Source organism: Camarhynchus parvulus, chromosome 25, assembly GCF_901933205.1.
Source record: "Camarhynchus parvulus chromosome 25, STF_HiC, whole genome shotgun sequence".
Lineage (NCBI taxonomy): Eukaryota > Metazoa > Chordata > Aves > Passeriformes > Thraupidae > Camarhynchus > Camarhynchus parvulus.
This window is the reverse complement of record NC_044595.1, coordinates 551,931-571,844: the sequence shown is the minus strand read 5'-3', so window position 1 is coordinate 571,844 and position 19,914 is coordinate 551,931. Positions and strand designations below refer to the sequence as shown.

At 51.3% G+C, this 19,914-nt stretch overlaps 5 protein-coding genes across 5 annotated transcripts; 2 read left to right on the top strand and 3 right to left on the bottom strand.

The window, feature by feature from the left end:
- Positions 1-5,822: 5,822 nt before the first annotated feature.
- LOC115913189 (keratin, type I cytoskeletal 9-like) lies at positions 5,823-6,500 on the bottom strand. Its single transcript, XM_030965117.1, has one exon. The coding sequence runs from the start codon at positions 6,498-6,500 to the stop codon at positions 5,823-5,825; it is 678 nt and encodes a 225-aa protein (XP_030820977.1).
- Positions 6,501-10,119: 3,619 nt separating this feature from the next.
- Positions 10,120-10,812, top strand: LOC115913188 (keratin, type I cytoskeletal 9-like). Its single transcript, XM_030965115.1, has one exon. It carries the CDS (start codon positions 10,120-10,122, stop codon positions 10,810-10,812), a length of 693 nt encoding a protein of 230 aa, XP_030820975.1.
- Positions 10,813-13,266: 2,454 nt separating this feature from the next.
- LOC115913187 (scale keratin-like) lies at positions 13,267-13,776 on the bottom strand. The gene has a single exon (XM_030965114.1). The coding sequence runs from the start codon at positions 13,774-13,776 to the stop codon at positions 13,267-13,269; it is 510 nt and encodes a 169-aa protein (XP_030820974.1).
- Positions 13,777-16,499: 2,723 nt separating this feature from the next.
- LOC115913186 (scale keratin-like) lies at positions 16,500-17,060 on the top strand. The gene has a single exon (XM_030965113.1). The coding sequence runs from the start codon at positions 16,500-16,502 to the stop codon at positions 17,058-17,060; it is 561 nt and encodes a 186-aa protein (XP_030820973.1).
- Positions 17,061-18,238: 1,178 nt separating this feature from the next.
- LOC115913185 (feather keratin B-4-like) lies at positions 18,239-18,871 on the bottom strand. The gene is made up of 2 exons (XM_030965112.1): positions 18,547-18,871; positions 18,239-18,417 (listed from the first exon to the last, which is right to left on the bottom strand). The coding sequence occupies exons 1-2, from the start codon at positions 18,869-18,871 to the stop codon at positions 18,239-18,241; spliced, it is 504 nt and encodes a 167-aa protein (XP_030820972.1).
- Positions 18,872-19,914: the final 1,043 nt, after the last annotated feature.

The following is a 19,914-nucleotide window of genomic DNA, read 5'->3' as shown; positions in this document are numbered from 1 at the left end:
TCACCCCAAATCACCCAAAATCGCGATCACCCGCTTTAGCCTGACCCTTTCCAGCCTGACACCTCCTCCCCTCACACTTGCTGAGACCTTCCAATGCCTACCATTCCCCAAATCCCTCGGTTCTGATCCACGCTCGGTGTCGAACTGGGCAGAGAAAGTCCAAAGCACAGACAGAAGAGGCAAAGCCCCAAGAAGAAAGAAAAGCCTGAACTAAAACTAAAGCTCTATCCTAGACTTAAAACGCATGGTCCTGGTTTCCAGCGGCGCTTCCCTCTCCGGCAGCCTTCAGGTCACACATTCCGTATTCCTTCTCTTCCTCCCTCGTTCCTTTCCGTGGTTCTTTCCCTCAAAAACCGCTCAGATCTTCTTGCAGAGGCCCCTCTGGCACGGGTGCTTCCAGCGGGTGGAGAAGGTGTAGGAGCGCTCGGGGACGCACTTGGTGGCGCAGGGCGTGGCGCAGGGCGTGGCGCAGGGCGTGGTGCAGGTGGGGACGCACTTGGTCACGCACTTGGCGGGACAGGGCTCCGGGCACGGCGCTGGGCACGGCGGGGCGCACTTGGTGGCACAAGGTGGAGGACAGGGCGGGGCACAGGGCGGGGCACAGGGCGGGGCACAGGGCGGGGCACAGGGTGGGGCACAAGGTGGGGCACAAGGCGGGGCACAGGGCGGGGCACAGGGCGGGGCACAGGGCGGGGCACATTTGGTGGCGCACGGGGCAGCGCACGGGGTGACACAGGGTGGGGCGCACTGGGTGACGCACGGGGGGTCACACTTGGCCACGAACTGCGGCGCGCAGCAGGACTCCAGGCACTCCAGGCCCTTCTGGCCCGTCCCGATGGGCACGCCCGCCTCCAGCGCCCCAGCCAGCTCGGCCGACTCGCTGGAGCCCACCACGGTCTCCTGCGGGTACGTGGTGAGGATGGGCCCCGGGAAGGTGACGACCACGGGTGGCGGGAAGATGATGACCCGCGAGTCGGGACAGGCCACCACGCAGGGCTCGTTGCAGGCGGCGGCCCGTGGGTCCGGGCAGGGCTCAGCGCACACGGTTTTCTGGCAGGACATCTTGCGGCTTGGCTGGACCTGAAAGGAGGGGACAAATGTCAGTCCCAAGGAGATGGAGGGATGGAGGGATCAACCCCTGGAAAGGCACGAGGTGGTGGGTGGGTCGATAACTGCCCTGTTCTGCTTGGCTTGGCTCTTCTTGGTGACCTTCCAGAGCCCTGGGAACCCAAACACCTCCCTGGGGACACCAAACCACCTCTTTTGGGGACACCAGAACGCCTCTTTTGGGGACACCAGAACACCTCTTTTGGGGACACCAAGCCACCTCTTTTGGGGACACTAAAATACCTCTCTGGGGACACCAGAACACCTCTCTGGGGACACCAAGCCACCTCTTTTGGGGGCACCAAACCACTTCTTTTGGGGACACCAAACCACCTCTTTTGGGGACACCAAGCCACCTCTTGGAGGACACCAAAACACCACTTTGGGTACACCAAAACACCACTTTGAGGACACCAAATGACCACTTTGGGGCTGTTGTTTAATTAATATCTGTTTTCTCCTGTGCAATTTGGGCTCCAGAGGTGGAGCTCAGTAAAATGAGGGTAACACATAAACCGCCGTAGGAATGGACAGCACGAGAGGTTTTACTGGACCCAATTTGGACAAAGTCTGGGCTGAGAAGATAAAAATCCAAGGAATATCATCCCTGTGATGGAATTGATCCATAAGGATACCAATAATTATGGATTTAGTGCAGTCTGTTCATAACAGGTGCCTTTGCCACAGATATTGAGTGCAAAACTCGCTCGGAAAATTCAATAAAGACCTTCTGCAAGATCATGAGGAAAAACTGAAACACAACAAAAACCTGAGAGCAGCTGTACCAAATTTAAATTTCAGAGGGATTAAAACTGTTCCCAAACCAGGGCTGAATTCTTCTCTCTGGCTTTGAAAAAAATTTAAGGGTGGGGATTTGGAAAACAGTGCAAAAGTCCATTTCAAGTTGTCATTTCAACCATACCCAAATTCCACCTCAAAGCACCGAGTGAAGGAGCCACTTAATCTGTTGTTGCAGATTAAATTGAATATTTTGGGCTCAGCCCAGGTGATTATTTTTTTTTTAAGCTGTGTATTGGAGAAGCCTGGGTGGGGTTGGGTTTGACTCAAGCCATTTTTGTTTTCTTTCCTCATTCTAAACACGATGCCCAAATGTGCATAATTCACCCAAATTTAAATCCTAATCCAGGTGCTCTCCTGAGCTTCCCACCCTTTAAACCTGCTACAGCTCTGAATTCACTGTCCTTGACTTGACCCCGATCAGAGACCAAACCAGAGGAAAGGAATAACTTAAAACCAGACCTAAACACAGAGCACAACACATCCCAAGCAGATTCAAATATTCTCGTTTTGCATAAAACCAAAGCTTTGCATAAACAGAGCAAAACCACCCAAATCAGCTTCCCAAGCTGATATTTTTCGTGTCATTCCCGTATCTCCTGCATAGGAAAACCAGGAATTTTGTAGTGCCACATCCCCAGGGACGTTGTGTCCTCATCCACAGGTGACTGCAGCCCTGCCCATCTCAATATTTCTAAAACTCCTGTTTAAATTTCCACACCACGTCTGCCCAAAATCAGATAAAAATTGGAAGCCACAAGGTCAGAATCGCCCCGCCCGGTGAAAGCTGCTGGCTGAGGTATTTTAAGGTTACCTAAAGGTTGTATCCATTAAATTTCCATAAAGCAATGGAATTAAATTGTTTTAATATTATCTAGATTGCAAATACGTTTTTAAACTTGGATCCCGCAGAGCTTCTGGATGAATAATCAAAACTATTTTGATCATTCCATGAAAATAAATTGAATTGCTTTCCAGAATGGCAGAACATGAATCCAAAATTCAGCCCTGAGTTAAACGTAAACGTCTTTTTTAAAATTAGACTCATTTTATTATTTTAGGAAGAAGTTATATCAGAATCCAACTTACTCAGTTCACCGAGGAGAAGCCAACAGGACCCGCTGGAAGCTCCCTGAGTCAGGAATGGTTTTTATATCCCCGGCTGGACCACCAGGCTGATGCAAGAAAATAACGTCATATTTGGACATTAGGTCCCATTACTCCCCAAACCAAATTTGAGGGGTAATTACAGTAATTGCTTTGCTTTGCTCACTGTTTGTGTTGATTACCCTTTTCTCACCAGCACGTGACCGCCGTTGTTTGGTCCCGGATTCTTCTCATTTCAGAGTTTTGAGGCTCAAATTTATTCCTCCAGCTCTTCCAAGGTGAAAACCTGGGCTGAGCTCGGCTTTGCAGGAGCTCCCGAGCTTTGCAAGGCTCGTCCTTGCAGCTCCTTAATCCCAGGATTTGTTTCCCTGGCCTTCAAGAATGCAGCAGAGCCTAACCCAGCATTAGCCGTGAGTGTTCCTGGCTGCTTCCAAACTTGTTGGGACGTGTTTATGGGAACGGCCGGACTGGAGTGGCCGAGTCGGCTCCCAGAGCCACTCCCGGCTGAGCCCGTGGGGCTCTGGCTCCTCGTTTGGTGTCCGAGGCCAGGATCCGACTCATCCCAAGTTCCAAACCTCCAGGAGTTCCACCTCAGCGCGAGGGAGAACTTCCTTCCATGGAGCTGCTGCCCAGGGAGGGCAGAATTGGGATTGTCCCTGTCTGGAGTCATCCCAAACCCACGTGGATGTGTCCCTGTGTCACCTGTCCTGGGACATCTCCGGAGTCACTTCCAACCCCAACAATCCTGGGATTCTGGGATATAAAACAGCACCAAGAGTTGGTGTGGCTGGTTGAGCCCTGGTTTGGCACAAAACTCCTCCTCTGCCACAAAACTCGTGCCCGGGAAGAAATCGGAAGTGGGAAAGTCCCCTTTGGGAAAAGTGGGGTGGTCAGAGGGATGCTGGTATGGGATAAATCACTCCATGCCCAGTTCCTTTCCTGGTGGTTTTGGTCACCAGAAAAATGTCAGAGCGCGGAGGAGTGTGGGAAACTCGGGGCGAAGGGAGAAGCCACCAAAGACAATCATTCCCTGTTTAACACAGGGAAAACCAGGAAAAAAAACCCCCAGGATTTATTTAAGGTCATTCAGGACAACTTTGAATCCAGAGGACAAAGAGTTACAGCCGCAGCTGGTGCTGGGGCGAAGCAGAAATTCATGGCATGCTGGAAGCTCAGCCCCCGAGGTGAGAGAAGCCTGGTCCCATTTAAATCCCCAAATATGGCCTGATTTGGGAAGGTGAGTGTTTGGCCAAGTGGATTGAAATGGTATCATTAGGATAACAAACACGGGGCAGGCTTTTAATCCCAAAGAAGCAGAGGGATCCGAATTCCCGAGGCTGAGTCAGGGAAATCACGTGGGAGGCCCTGACACATTTGTTTGGAAGGGACGCTATGATTCAGTCCTGCTTTAATACCCGCAGCCTGTCATTAACTTCAGAGAGCCACGGCCGCTTTGCATGGGTAAAACATGAGTGGGTGTTTGCAAAACCGTCCCCAAGCATTTCCTCACAGCATTCCCCATCCGTGCTTTTGCCCAGGGGAGCCTCTGGGATCGCTCTGCTTCCAGGGGGGAACGGAGAGCACGGAGGTCGTGATAAAAATAAACCAAAAAAAAGACAGGAAGGAGGGAAATGAGCCCAGGAAATGTTGGGGGTGCTAAAAAACAACTGGTTTGGGGCAGCAGGTCCTGGGATTGTGGTGTCAACGTGATCCAGGGCTCCTCAGCTGAGTGTGACACAAAATTCCGGAGCTGGGAAGGTGGGATGGACCCCTGAGAGAGGGTTTTAAAGGAATCACAGAAATGGGATGGTTTGGGTGGGAAGGGACCTTAAAAATCCCCTCATCCCACACCCTGCCATGGGCAGGGATGCCTCCCACCACCCCAGGTTGCTCCAATTCCCATCCTGCCTGGCCTTGGACACTTCCAGGGATGGGGAGTTAATGGACCAGGATCAGGATCAGTCGGAGCTGTCAGGGGCTGCTTTCCCTGGAGCAGCCCAACCCAGCAACCTCTGGCAGCTTCGGAGAAGTTTGGAGACCCTGAAATCCCTTTCCAGCTCCTTTCAGCAGTGCCAGCCCTGCCAGGAGGATTCCTCCTCCTCCTCCTCTTCTCTCCTTACCAGCAGCAGCCTCCTGCAGCTTTTACCCTGGTTTTGGCTCTCTCAGGGACATTCCCAGCTCCAGGTCCTCATCCCTTGCCAGGTTCCAGCCCCAGGAATTCCCCAAAAGCCCCTTGGAAGGGAAGAGCCGCTCTGCCTTTTACTGGCACAAATTCCTTTCCCCAGAGCAGCTCCAGAGGGAGCTTTTGAGCAGGAGTGAATTTCTTCTCCTGCCTGTTTTTATTTATTTACCTGGATAAAATCAGGGATGGGGAAGTGGTTGTGGAATCCCAGTTGGAAAAGAATTTCAGGCTTCGAAGTGGTGAAGTTACAAAAGGGATTGAGAGTAGGAAATTTAAATAAATATTAATTATTTGAAAAGTTTGGGGTGGGGAAGGGTTTGGAGAGGTCGGGAAGGAGCTGGGGGGGCTCCAACCCTCCCAAATTCCTGAATTAGGCAGAAAAGATGAGTTGGAAAAAGGAAAAAGAAACCAACAATGGGAATTTGAATGCAACAGAACTTTAATGGCAGGGAAGGGTTGGGGGCACAGTCACACGCAGGGAGCACAAGGGACGATTCCCAAGGCTTTGGGGAGTGATGCAGATCCACAAAGGCTGGAGAAGGCAACTCCTGGGATGTCCCTGGCTTGCAGCTTCCCCAGGAGCCGAGCCCAGCCCGTGGCTGCTGCCGCTGGGGCAGCCGGGGCTGCCTCAGAAATAATAGAAGCCGCAGTTTCCTCCTCCAAACCTCCTGGAGCTGGAGCTGCCCCCTCCGTAAGATCCCCCTCCGCAGGAGCCGCCCCCAAAGGAGCTGCCCCCGCCGCAGGAGCCCCCAAAGCCGCCACCCGAGGAGCCCCCAAAGGATCTTCTGCCCCCAAAGGACCTGCTCCCCCCATAGGAGCCCCCGGAGCCAAAGGACCTGCTCCCTCCATAGGAGCCCCCCATGGAACCACCACCGTAGGAACCACCCATGGAGCCGCCTCCAAGGGATCCCCCAATTCCTCCCATGGAACCGCCTCCGTAGGAACCACCCATGGAACCACCTCCGTAGGATCCACCCATGGAACCACCACCGTAGGAACCACCCATGGAGCCACCTCCAAGGGATCCCCCAATTCCCCCCATGGAGCTGCTGCCCCCTCCATAGGATCCCCCAATGGCGCCCCCGGAGCCAGAAGATCCCATGGCCCCCAACGGGAAGGAGGTGCCCACGATGCTCTCCTGGGGACAGGAGCTGAGGATGGGCCCTGGGAAGGTGATGACCACGGGCGGAGGGTAGACCACGGCCCGGGAGTCCCCGCAGGAGGTGACACAGGGCTGGCTCCAGGCGTCTGCGTAGGGCTGGGGACAGGACACCTCGCACGGGGACGAGCAGCCGCTGCTCATCATCGCTCCTGACGACATGCTGGGGATGGACGGCGACCTGCGGCAGCACAGCAATCAGAACCGCAGCGCCCAGAATCCCAGAGGGAAAAGAAATCCTGCTCTGGTGCCTTCCATGGGCCGGAAAAAAAGGGGGGAAGGAGAGCTTGGGAAGATTCCTGACAGCATCTTTTTTGATCGAGGGAGAATTGCGACGCTGGAGTAAAATTAAAATGTTCAGGGAGATCTGGGCCTTTACACAGTGTAATCTCCAGGATGATAAAATCTGTAATTTCCTGAATGATGGAATTATTGCCCTATAAAAACGAGATCTCTTCTCATTTCCCTCCATCCTGAATAAAAGCCAATCTTGGAGTGGTTAAGTTGTAACCTCCCCATCAAATAATCACAGTTTAATTGACACTTTCCCTTTGTGGCTGGGAACAACACACCCTCACATTTGGAGACCTGCATCTCCCAACAGTTCCAGCCACAAAAAACTTCCCTGCCCAAGAGAGAGAATGGATAAAATGGAATAATTTGACTTGGAAAAGAGCCCCAAGTCCATGCTCCCGATCATTTCAGAGCTCTGAATGGAATCATCTCCCGATTCAGCACCCGCAGCCGCATCCCAGGTAATGGAAATGGAATTAGAGGCAGAGAACTCACCGGGCTCGCAGAGAAAACCGGACTGAGGAGAAGGTGCTGGAGAAGCTGCAGGAAAATCCCGGTTTTTATACCTTTCCTCACAGCTCCCGGGCCATGCAACACAACTCTGGGACATCACCAGCGACAATTTTTTGCTGTATAAGCGCCTTCTAATTGTAATAATTGCTTTGATAAGTGCTAATGATTTGTAAATCAACTCCTCATCAGCCAATACCTGGTGCACACACCCTTCGTCTTGCTTTAATCCTTAAATAATTTTTAGATTATTTTATTACGGCTGCCATTTCCTGACCTGGTTTGACTTGGGAATTGGCTTGGAAGGGTGAAGGATCAGGAATTCCCTCAGCAAGAGCAAAAACTGGTGTGGTTTTGTCGGGGGAAATATTTTCTGTTCTGCAGAAAATTCCCTGGAAATCCAGAGTTGGGAAAACACACAAATTTTGTGTTTGTAAATCCTCGGTTGGGAAGGGTAAGTTTTTATACCTATTTAACCCAAGGAACTCATTAAAAAGGACTTAAATTAATTCCTTGGATGCTTATTATCATCAAGGAAGCCCTGTATGAGAGCATTTAATTATTTTAATTCTCCTTTTGTCATCTTAATTATCCTAATTTTGTCCCCTTTTGGGACGGCTGCAATATTCCAAGGAGACACGTGTCCAGGAGGCATCACCGGATGAAAAACCTAAATATTTTTGAGTGCACGAAGCTGATTCCACCTAAAACACAATAAAAGAACCTCGAGACTGGCCAGGATTGTTTTTTCAGGGAATTCCTGAATTCCCTGAAAATTCCAACAGAATTCCTGGGTTTAAACCTCACCTGGTGAAAGGCAGAAATGCATAAATAGGAGGAGAGATCTCCAAGCAAAATTCCTTTTATCAATCACCAAAAATGCCCAGGAGGGTTTTAGACATGATGGATATTTTGGGGCGGGTGTCCAAGGCAAATATCTCACACAAACATTGGTGTCATCAAACCCCAGACTGGGGGGAATTTGGTTCTAAATCAAAGTCAGCTGGAGAGATTTGAAATTCGAGGTTTGAGATTTGAGATCCAAGACTTGAGATTCAATGTTCGAGATTCGAGATCTGATATTTGAGCTTTGTGAGTTGAGATTCGAGGTTTGAGATCCGATATTTGAGATTCAAGATCTAAGATATTTGATTCAAGATTTGAGATTTGAGGTTTGAGATTTGAGATCTAAGAGTTGAGATTAGAGATTCGAGATCTGATAGTTGAGATTTTAGATCTAAGATTTGAGATTTGAGATTTTAGATCTAAGATTTGAGATTTCGAGGTTTGATATTTGATTCTCAGTTGGAGCTGTGGGAGGGAAGTGACCCCAGTTTGGAGCTGGAATTTCATCCTGTTTTTCCTGGAAAGGGTGGCCAGGCCTTGGAAAGGGCTCCCTGGACATGTCCAAGGAACATCTGACCATTGTTCTGGGTGACCAGATGAGGATCAGTTCCAGGCTGGACTCCATGACCTTGGAGCTCTTTTCCAACCTCAACAACCCCAAAACTCCGTGATCATCCCACACTTCACACTTCTATCACGATAAAGTTTATTGTCGGTGTTTACATAACTCCTATCCCCACATTTCTGGTGTTTCCAGACCCGAATGGAAAACAGAGCACAAGGAGCCAATATCGGGGTTAAGATCTTGCAACAGAACCTGAACAAGCCCTGTCAGGCCCTGGTGACATCCCCAGGTATGACAGCTCTGCCAGTCAGCAATTCCTCCTTGACTCCTCAATTAAAGTGAAACTTTCTGGGTTCCTCCAATTGGGAAATATCGATTTACATGGAAAATTCTGGGTTCTGCTGCTGGTTCTCCCATTCCAGCAGCTCTGGGAAGTGGCAGCGCTTCCATCAACTCCCCAAAATCCAGATTTTGGGATGGGAAGTGAAATATTGTGCACAAAACCGATTTATTCATCAATAAATCCCTCAAGTGGATCTAAACTCATTCCAGCTTCAATTCCAGCGAGGCCCAGGGACAGCACCAGCTCCAAGGCGACTTCCTGGGGGTCGGAATGTGGAGCAAATGGGATCAAACCCGAGGGGTGCAGCGCCTGGAACGTGACTTGGGATTAATAATGAATTTATCACGTCACTTAGGAGAACAATTAGGACAATTAATGAAACAATCCAACCCAGCAAAACACAGTTTGGTAACGCGTGGGAAGCTCTTGCACAAAGCGTGGTTCCCATCCCACTGGGGGTCAGGAAAAGTATAAAAGAGCCCTTGGAATTCTGCAGTGCCATCCACGGCTGCTCCTCGTCTCCACTTCTCCAGACCCGGTGAGTTGGATCTTCTATGTCCCCTGCGTGAATAGGGGAAAATATTTTCTGTCTTTTCTCTCCTTCCCAAAAGATGTTTTCTTCCTCTTTCTTTCTCTTTCTTCCTGCTGAGGGAAGGGACCAGAGTAGGATTTCTTTTTCCTCTGGAATTTTGGGCATTGTAGTTAGGATTTATCCCCTGCTTCAGGTTCCTCCCCATCCCAAAAGGTGTCTCCAGGACACGGAGGACTTGTCCTCCCGCAGAACCTGTGGTGCCCAGCAATCCCATTTGCCTTTTCCAGGCTTTAAAATCCAAAGTCCCACCCATGCCTGCATTTGTAGGCACGGGATCAATGGCAGGACTGGAATTTCCCAGGCACTGGGATCAGTTCAGGGTTGTTGGCGATCACCACAACTTTATCTTATGGTCCAGCAAACTCCTGGGGATGAGCTGCTTCCAAAGGCCCCTGAGCCTGGCTTTGCTCTCCAGGATTCCCAGCACTTCCAGGGCAGCAGGAAACCCTTTGGGAATCAGCAGAGCTCAGTGCAGAAAAGGGACAAACCTGACTCTTCCCAAACTTTCCTTTTCCTGCCCATGGAAGGCACCAGAGCAGGATTTCTTTTCCCTCTGGGATTCTGGGCCCTGCGGTTCTGATTGCTGTGCTGCCGCAGGTCGCCGTCCATCCCCAGCATGTCGTCAGGAGCGATGATGAGCAGCGGCTGCTCGTCCCCGTGCGAGGTGTCCTGCCCCCAGCCCTATGCGGATGCCTGGAGCCAGCCCTGTGTCACCACCTGCGGGGACTCAAGGGCCGTCATCCACCCTCCGCCCGTGGTCATCACCTTCCCGGGGCCCATCCTCAGCTCCTGTCCCCAGGAGAGCATCGTGGGCACCTCCTTCCCGTTGGGGGCCATGGGATCTTCTGGCTCCGGGGGTGCCATTGGGGGATCCTATGGAGGGGGCAGCAGCTCCATGGGGGGAATTGGGGGATCCATCGGAGGTGGCTCCATGGGTGGTTCCTACGGTGGTGGTTCCATGGGTGGTTCCTACGGTGGTGGTTCCATGGGTGGTTCCTACGGAGGCAGTTCCATGGGAGGAATTGGGGGATCCCTTGGAGGCGGCTCCATGGGTGGTTCCTACGGTGGTGGTTCCATGGGGGGCTCCTATGGAGGGAGCAGGTCCTTTGGCTCCGGGGGCTCCTATGGGGGGAGCAGGTCCTTTGGGGGCAGAAGATCCTTTGGGGGCTCCTCGGGTGGCGGCTTTGGGGGCTCCTGCGGCGGGGGCAGCTCCTTTGGGGGCGGCTCCTGCGGAGGGGGATCTTACGGAGGGGGCAGCTCCAGCTCCAGGAGGTTTGGAGGAGGAAACTGCGGCTTCTATTATTTCTGAGGCAGCCCCGGCTGCCCCAGCGGCAGCAGCCACGGGCTGGGCTCGGCTCCTGGGGAAGCTGCAAGCCAGGGACATCCCAGGAGTTGCCTTCTCCAGCCTTTGTGGATCTGCATCACTCCCCAAAGCCTTGGGAATCGTCCCTTGTGCTCCCTGCGTGTGACTGTGCCCCCAACCCTTCCCTGCCATTAAAGTTCTGTTGCATTCAAATTCCCATTGTTGGTTTCTTTTTCCTTTTTCCAACTCATCTTTTCTGCCTAATTCAGGAATTTGGGAGGGTTGGAGGCTCCAGGATGAAAACCAGGCCAATTATCCCACTCAGCACTGGGTTTGAGGATGGGAACAACAGATTTTCCACCACCAATATTTCCCATTAAAACTCTTTTATATCCCTATTTCTGCCTCACATTTTCTTTTCCACCTTTTCTCCTACAAATCCTTGGGTTGGAAACCACTTTGCCCAGAGCCAGCTGAAATCCTCCTCCAAATCCTGGAGTAACTTTCAGGAATTTGGAGCTCTGGTTTCACCCTGTGACACATTCTGGGATTTGCTGAACTGGAATTCTGTGGGATTTTGCCTCCTCTCTCCAGAGCTTCACCACGATTGCAAACAAATTATCTAATTGTTTTCCAATTGAGCCTGTTCCTTCAGCCCCATTAAGGTTTTGCTCGGAGCTGATGAATTTATTGGGTGCCATCATTAAATTAATCGCAGATTAAAATTCCTAAACCTCTTTAGGCGTGCAGGGAATTTAAGCAACTTTAGTCGTGTGTCATCTAATTTTCTATTTACCTCCAGAGCTGTCAATTCAATTTTTCAAACCCATTTTCAGCTTAAACAGAGAGTGAAAAATTTGATCTTCCAAGCAGGAATCTCACATATGGACAATTTATTTTTTTTATATATTTCCCATATTTCAGCTCATTTTTCTTGATTTAATATTAATGATTCTATAGTGCAATAAAAAGTATTGAAAACATATTTTAAACTTTTTTGGGGGGGTTCCTGCTCTCCTTCCCATGTTTTCCAAGGGGTTTTAGGTCATCTTTAGACCTGGGGCTCACGCAGGGTTCTCTCTGTGTTCCCATCCCGACAGAAAACAACAGCACCAGGCGGGATCCGAGCTCTTGTGTCACTCCTCCCTTGGGAAATCCTCTCTTGCACAGCCTGGTGACATTTTGCTGTCATATAAAAGCAGCCCTTTGATGATGCCACAGTCGGGAGAAATTTCTCCACATCTCGAAGCGTTTGGCAGCTCAGAAATCAAGGAGAGGTTCCTTGGTGGATTTCATCTGGTTCTCATCCCCATCCTCACATTTTTGCCTTGGTTCGCGTTCTTTGATACTCCTGAAAATGTGCTCAGCTTTCCTGAACCTCAGAATTCTGCAGGGAATCGCGATAATTCCCAAAAACTGGTTTTAAATATGGATGCAGAATGGACAAGGCTGGGCTCTGCTCCCAGGGAACAGGGACAGGACAAGAGGGAACGGCCTCGAGCTGCGCCAGGGGATGCTCAGGGTGGGAAATTTGGGAAAATTCCTCCTGGAAAAGGGTGGCCGGGAAGGTTTGGAGTGGCCACCTCTGGAGGTGTCCAAGAAAGGACTGGACATGGCACTGGTCTGGTGGGAGATGGACATTGAACAAAGGTTGGACTCAGTGACTTTGGAGATGTTTTCCAGCCTCAAGGACTGGATTTTATGGTTCCAGGAATGAACAGAATCCTTCAGGAGGGAGAGGCCGAGCTAAACCAGGGTGTAAAATAAAAACCTTGTGGCTTTCCAGCCGTCAGCTGATCACATTCCACCTCTCACATGTTCATCAAAGTCAGCACCTCCAGAGACCCCCATGCCCCCCAGAGAACAACTGAGCCCTTTGTGCTTAAATTTTGGGTGCTTCATCCAACCATCCATTTCACAACCCAAATTAATTAAACAATTACCTCCCAATTACCATAAAACCCTGTAATTGCTGCTCACAGAACCAGCTTGAGGAAGCCTAGGGAGGTAGAGGAGAGGATGGGACCGAAATGGCCCCGCAGAGAAAGGAAATCCCAACAAAATGTGATGATGCAGGAGGATTTTAATAGGATACACTACAAATGACACCGAACAGACACTCCTTCCTTCAGCCCACTGCCCGAGAAGAATCCACCTTCCACCCATTGTTCTGCTCCTGTCAGGGCTGCAGTGACAAGCTCCGTGCCAGGCCTTTCAAGCTGCTCTGTTTTTCTTCTCTCGGCACAATGGAAAGAAGGAGCTGGCTCTGAAGGGTGATTAACAGAGGCTGTTGTTAATTAAAGACAAAGGGGTAAAGCAGGGAAGAGGTGTGGGCCCAGTTCCCAGAGGTCCTGAGCCAGGGTGGCTCCCGTTGATGTTTTTTTCTGCCATCTCCAAAAGCCGGTCCCAGCTGCGGGTCTGGGTCATGGGGTTCCGTCTCCCTGTGGATCTTCGGCTGCCTCAGTTTCCCAGGCGGGATCCACGGCTGCTGCTGGTGCAGAACTTCCTGAGGTAGCAGCCCCCCGAGGAGGAGCCCCCACATCCAGAGGAGCCCAACCTCCCCGAAGAGCTCCCACATCCATAGGAGCCCCCAGATCCGTAGGAGCCCCCAGACCCATAGGAGCCCCCAGATCCATAGGAACCCCCAGACCCGTAGGAGCCCCCAGATCCGTAGGAGCCCCCAGATCCGTAGGAACCCCCAATTCTGGACAGGCCACCAGAGTAGCCTCCCATCCCTGAGCCGTAGGAGGGACCACCGGAGGGCTGGGGCATGGATGATGCCACGACGCTTTCCTGGGGGCAGGAGCTCAGGATGGGGCCGGGGAAGGTGATCCACACGGGTGGGGCGTAGACCAGCGCCGTGGAGTCCCCGCAGGAGGCCACACAGGGGCCGAGACCCCTGCTGTAGGCACAGGGCTCGGGACACGCCACCTCGCAGCCGGGCAGGCACCGGGAGCTGATGCAGTTCATGGTTCTCAGGGCTGGAGGAGGAGCTGGGAAGGAGAAGATGGAGTCAGGGAATGGCAGGGACAGCAAATGAGGTTTGTCCTTCCTGCTCAAGGAATTTCAGGATCCCCGAGGTTGGAAAAGAGCTCCAAGAGCATCGAGTCCAAGCTGTTGCCAACCCCTACCTGGCCAGTGCCCAGGAATTCCTTGGACACCTCCAGGGATGGCCACCCCAAATCTCTCTGAGCCCCTTCCAAGGCCTTTTCCCTTTTCCAGGAGGGATTTTCCCAAATTTCTCACCCTGAGCCTCCCCTGGCACAGCTCGAGGCCGTTCCCTCTTGTCCTGTCCCTGTTCCCTGGGAAAAGATCCCAAATCCCCCCTGGAAGAGCCCAAAATTCCCCTTGAATCCCCCTTTTCTCCAGGCTGAGCTGCCCCAGCACCCTCAGGATTTTCCAGACCCTTCTCTACCCCCCAGTGACCTTCCTGACTTGGGGGGACCCAGAACTGGCCACAGGATTGAGGTGTGGCTTCACCTCCTCCCTCAAATCCTCCTGTCCTGGGGCATCATTTCTCCCTCCCCTGCAGAAGACACCCAGGATTTGGTTTTTTCAGTAAATTTTAGCTTTAAATTTGCCCCTCGAGCTTTGAAAAGCCACAAGAAAAATCCAAATGGCTCCTAAAATTCTATCTTTAAATCTCAGATTGATTTCTTCCAATGACTGCAGCGAGACTCCAACGAAAAGCAGGATTTCACTGACACATCTAAAATCCCCCAAAATCAAGGAACGAGTCCTTTTTTTAAAACTGTCACTACAGAGAATGAGAGAGAGCAAAGATCAGCTTAAATCCAACTCACCTGGAGTAGCAGGAGAAGTCAGAAGAAGGTTTGAGGAGACTCCTGAGAGGTCCCTGCTTTTATACCTCTTTGGAGGCAGCTCCTGGGGTATGAAACATCCCATAAAATCTCTCACCCTTACCAAATTCTGATTTTTTTCCTCTGTGTGACTCCTCTAGCGCCTGTAATTATTTTCATAGTTCCCAATTAGCAAATCAACCCTCGACATATACAATCTGACTCTCATACCATAAATTTGGCCTTTTTCATTGTGTGGGAATTTTACAGCCCCGGTTCCTGTGCAATATCCCAGGGATGACTGGATTTACAATGGAACCTGACCCCTGCCTGTTATTTTTCATTAATGATTTAAGTGAGGCCTGGACAAGATCAACCCTGCAAGTCTGCACTAAAGAACGGCTTGGGTTGATGATGAGATAATTTTGAAGGTCAAACCCATTTGGGAAGAGCTTCAGGAGGAATTTCCTCGTGGAAAGGGCTTTGGAAGGGGCTGACCAGGGGGGTTTGGAGTCCCCATCCTTGGAGGTGTCTGAGGAACAACTGGACATTGGTCCAGGTGACCAGCTGGTGATGGCTCGAATCGTTGGACTCAACGACTTTGGAGGGCTTTTCCAACCAAGATTCCAATTTGGGATCCACCTTGGAGCACAAAGGCTTGGTGACCTTGGGCTGCACCCTTGCCGTGGCACTGGTGACATCCTGGTGACAACGCTGAGCTCAGCATCCCCAAAATGAGTTTTGATCAAAATTACTCAGAGGTTTCAGGGCTTAGAGGACCTTGCGTGTCACTTCAATGCCTTCAAAATGAGTTTTGCTGTCTCATCCCCTCAATCTGCGGGTGCATGAAGGGTTGTGAAGAGCCCTGACCCCCATCCGAGGTCGGATGATTCCATTTGGGAGGGATTTCACCCAAATCTGAGGATTACACCCCAATTGTGTGAGTGACACGAGGGGAGCCACCTTCCTGCGAGTCACTGAAGGAAAATAAACACAGAGATCAGCTCCTGTTTCTTTTGGAACCAGAATGATGCTGAAAGGATTTTGCTCCATGAAGTCTGAGACAAAAGGAGACTTTTGGGTGTTGGGTTTGTGTCACTCAAAGCAGGGCTGGAAAAGATCAGCAATAATGAGATGAAATGAAAACAATGGCGAGGCTTAAGAGGATCTTTTTCTTTGTAAGTGATAAGAATTTAGCAAACCGTGGGTGACATCACGTCCTTCTTATTGTCTGAAAATGGAATAAAAGGGGAGAGACCCGAGACATCTCCCATCCTCGCAGCTCCACTGAGTTATTCCCTCCAAGACAACAAGGTAAGTCTGACTGCATTGCACTCCTCAATACTTCGAAATTTCTCCTTTTTTATCTTGCAAAATTACAGGAGTTTTAGAAAAGCTGAGGGAGAGGAGAGTGGATTTAGAAAAGTTGGGGGAATGGGGAGAACAGAGCGAGGAAGGTTTTGCTTGGGGACTTTCTGAAGGCAAATCTTCCTGTAGATCTACTTGAAAAGGGAATTAATGGGACGATTTTCCTTGGGGACTTTCTGAAGGCAAATCTTCCTGTGGATCTACTTGAAAAGGGAATTATTCTGGGCAAGGAACTGTTTAAGGATCAACAGTTCAGCCCCAGAGAAAAGGGGAAGATTTTTTTATTTTGAGGGAGATTCAGAAGAAAAAGAGAAGTGGTGGTAGGAAAGGAAGAACTGAGAAGCCTCAAACAGGTCAGGAAGGAAGGAAATAGCAGGAAAAATGGGAATCTCTGGGGGACGATTGAACTGGGAGCAGCTGGAGAAGGACAAACAACTGGTTCATACTGGGAACCCACGGCCTGACTGCGCTGCTTCCTTAACCTCACATTTCCTCTCCCAGCTTGATCCCAAATCCCAAGAGATGATGTCAAACGTCAACTCCGAGTGCCTGCCGGGCTGCGAGGTGGCCTGCACCCAGCCCTGCGCCTACAGCAGGAGCCTGGAGCCCTGCGTCGCCTCCTGTGGGGATTCCAAAGCCGTGGTGTTCCCTCCTCCCGTGGTCCTCACCTTCCCGGGCCCCACCATGAGCACCTGCTCCCAGGAGAGTGTGGTGGGAGCATCCCAACCCATGGTTTTGGGTGCTCCCCTCGCCAGCATCTCCGATGAGCCCTATGGGGTGGGCAGCTCCTTTGGGGCTGGGGGCATGGCGGGGGCAGGACCCTCCTTCGGATCCGGGGGCTCCTTTGGCTACGGGGGCTCCTCGGGGATGGGGGGTCCCCTGGGATATGGGGGTTCCTTTGGTTATGGAATGCAGAGTTCCCGTGGGGCCTGCGGCTACGGGGGCGTGCTGGGGGCGAGGGGTTCCTTTGGGTCTGGGGGTGCCTGTGGCTACGGCGGCTCCCTGGGAATGGGGGGCTCCTCATACAGCCGGAGGTTCCGCAGCACCCGCGGCGGATCCTGCCTGGGGAGCTGGGGCTCATCCTAAGGCCGAACAACCCAGAGGATGAAAACCCAGGATCCACATCCACGGCCAGGCCTGGAATTCCGAGGCTGATCCCTGAAAACCAGGCCCACATCTCTTCCTGCTCATCTTCAATCAAACGCCGCTCCGTGGGACGACGTGTCTCCTGGAACTCTTTAATTTATCTTGTTCCTGTGTCCTTTCTGGTGGGGTGGGAATGCTTCAGAATTCCACGTGGGGCTTTCTGTAAAGGTTTCACCTTGTGGGGTGGCTTTTGTCACCCACGAGGGTGGCCTGGCTGCCCTGGCACCACCCATGAATTGCTCTGTTTTGTTCTATTTCATTTACTTCACCCTAATAAAAATCTTTCCAAATTGCATTGGCAGCTCCCTGGTTTTCCTTTCCACAGAACCCCACGATCATTTAGGCTGGAAAAGACCTCCAAGGTCATCAAGTCCAACCTGTGATCCTCACAAAATGAGGTCACCCCTAAACATCCCAATCCCCCATTACCCTGGCTCCAAGAGTAAACTGGTTTTAACTGGGAACTGCACCAGTCCATCCCCAGAGGTTTTTCCAACCTATTGGAAATGATTCTGTGTTATAGATCAGAAAGGGAAAATAGTTTATTGAGGAATTTCAGACTAATTATATTTGAATTAAAGCAGAATTAATTCCCCTCTGATGAGAGTTAATTGCTGCACAAGGATACCCTTCTTTCAGACTAGTTTGTAACTGAAACTCTGGTGAAATAAAAGGCAGAACCCGGGGCTGTGATGCAACAGGGCTTTAATTCAAACAAAAAAGTGGGATGAGGCAGTGCAGGGACAAAGAACAGAATCTCCATGTCAGCATTTCCATGTCAGCATTCCCATTTCAGCATTCTCATTTCAGCATTCCCATTTCAGCCAGGACTCCAGTCCAGCAGTCATTCCAAGACATTCTTTTTCCAGCAGGACACTTTCACAGCCAAGTCCCGTGACTGGTTTGACTCTTTGGGTTCAGGGAGTACAAAACACAACAGGAGTGAGGGACAAAGGGAGGGAACATCGGGATCCTAAGCCTTGGATAAAGCACAAACAAGATCCAAACAACCCCAGCTCCGACCGGACCAGCTGGAGCAGAGACTGCTTGGAATTCCTAGCTCTCAACTACTACCCTGCATCCTAGTTTTCCTTTGGACATTCCCCAGCTTTAAAGGGTTAAAAAGGCCCGTAGTTCCCGTAGTTCCCGTAGTTGCCGTAGTTCCCGTAGTTCCCGTAGCGATACCTGTAGTACCCTCGGGAATAATAGGGGTAATAATTCCTACCATAGCCTGAGAGATAGGAGCCGCGGTAGAGGCTCCCCAGCCGTGACATCCCACCCCCGCAGGAGGAGCCCCCTCCCATTCCCCCTCCGCAGGAGGAGCCCCCTCCCATTCCCCCTCCGCAGGTGGAGCCCATTCCTCCCCCTCCAGATCCCATTCCACCTCCTCCAGACCCCATCCCTCCTCCAGACCCCATTCCTCCACCTCCAGACCCCATCCCACCTCCTCCAGACCCCATCCCACCACCTCCAGACCCCATCCCACCTCCTCCAGACCCCATCCCACCCCCTCCAGACCCCATTCCCCCGCCGATCTCAGGGATGGACGACCCAACGATGCTCTCGGTGGGGCAGGAGCTGATGATGGGCCCCGGGAATGTCACGACCACGGGCGGGGCATAGACGATGGCTCGGGAGTCTCCGCAGGCGGCTACGCAGGGCTCGCTGCAGGCGTCGACGTAGGGCTGGGCGCATGTCACCTCGCAGGGCGAAGCACAGCGGGCACTGAGCAGTTGGCCATAGGAGGACATCGTTCCAGATCCAACCTGGAAGGATGAGAAGGTCCCAACCCAATGAAGGCACGGCCTGGGAAGGATGGATTGGAAGGATGGGGAAAAATTCCTCCGTTATTTGTGTGTTTAATTCTTCAAGCGCCGCCTTTTAGAGGTAAAAAATGTGCCCAGGCTTCTCGGTGAGAGAGGGAATCCAGGTGAAGAAAATGTGTTCTGTCCCTAAATTCTGAGGGATGAGGCTGAGATATCCGGCAGGAAACGGGTGGTGTATGGGGGATTATTCCCTTTGGAATTTGCTGGAAAGGGAGTTGAGAATGGAGATTTGCTGGATGGTGTTTGGATGGAGAGCTTCAGATGTGTGGGATTAAATCATCTGAATAAATGAGTTTGCGGTTGAAAAAATCAAAATTATAATTTAAAAAAATAAATCGTCATTTCTAAGGCACAATCCGCTTTTCCATACATTGGACCAATCAAGGGAGATAAATTGTGGGGAAATACTTCTGATTCTGTTCCCAGTCCTCTCTAGTGCTGCAGGGAATCATGGAATGGACCTTGAAGATCCAGGTTCGACCCCTGGCATGGGCAGGGACACTTTCCATGGACCCCAAACCCCGTCCAACGTAGCCTTGGGCGGTTCCAGGGATGGGGCTGTGGCGGCTTTCCTGGGAATTCCATTCTAGAGCCTCCCCATGCTCACAGGGAAGAATTTATCCCTAAAATCCCACCCAAACCTCCTGTCCATCAGTGTGAACCCATTGTCCCTTTTCCTTGCACTCCATCCCTTGGAAATTGTCTCTCCCCATGTTCCTTTTGGCTCCTTCAGGTCCTGGAAGGCCACAATTGGGTCACCCCAAAGCTTTTCTGTATTTTTGTCCTGTCTCTATTCCCAGAATGAATTCTGGGAAGAACCTCCCTGTCCCTTTCCCACTTCATTCCCTTTCCTGTTCCTTTTGGGAATCACGGGTTTGGAGTGACCCTTCTCCATAAATAAATGCTCAATTCCTAAAAATTCCTCCCATCAACATTTTCAAAACTCCCATTCCTCTCCCCGCTTTTTA

Bases quoted from the DNA above. Each gene is read 5' to 3' on its own strand.
- LOC115913189 (XM_030965117.1), bottom strand. From the start codon at position 6,500: ATGATGAGCAGCGGCTGCTCGTCCCCGTGCGAGGTGTCCTGTCCCCAG.
- LOC115913188 (XM_030965115.1), top strand. From the start codon at position 10,120: ATGTCGTCAGGAGCGATGATGAGCAGCGGCTGCTCGTCCCCGTGCGAG.
- LOC115913187 (XM_030965114.1), bottom strand. From the start codon at position 13,776: ATGAACTGCATCAGCTCCCGGTGCCTGCCCGGCTGCGAGGTGGCGTGT.
- LOC115913186 (XM_030965113.1), top strand. From the start codon at position 16,500: ATGTCAAACGTCAACTCCGAGTGCCTGCCGGGCTGCGAGGTGGCCTGC.
- LOC115913185 (XM_030965112.1), bottom strand. From the start codon at position 18,871: ATGTCCTCCTATGGCCAACTGCTCAGTGCCCGCTGTGCTTCGCCCTGC. The intron at 18,418-18,546 runs GTGGAGGAATGG...GGGGAATGGGAG, and splicing joins AGGTGGGATGGGGTCTGGAG to GGGGCTCCTCCTGCGGGGGT.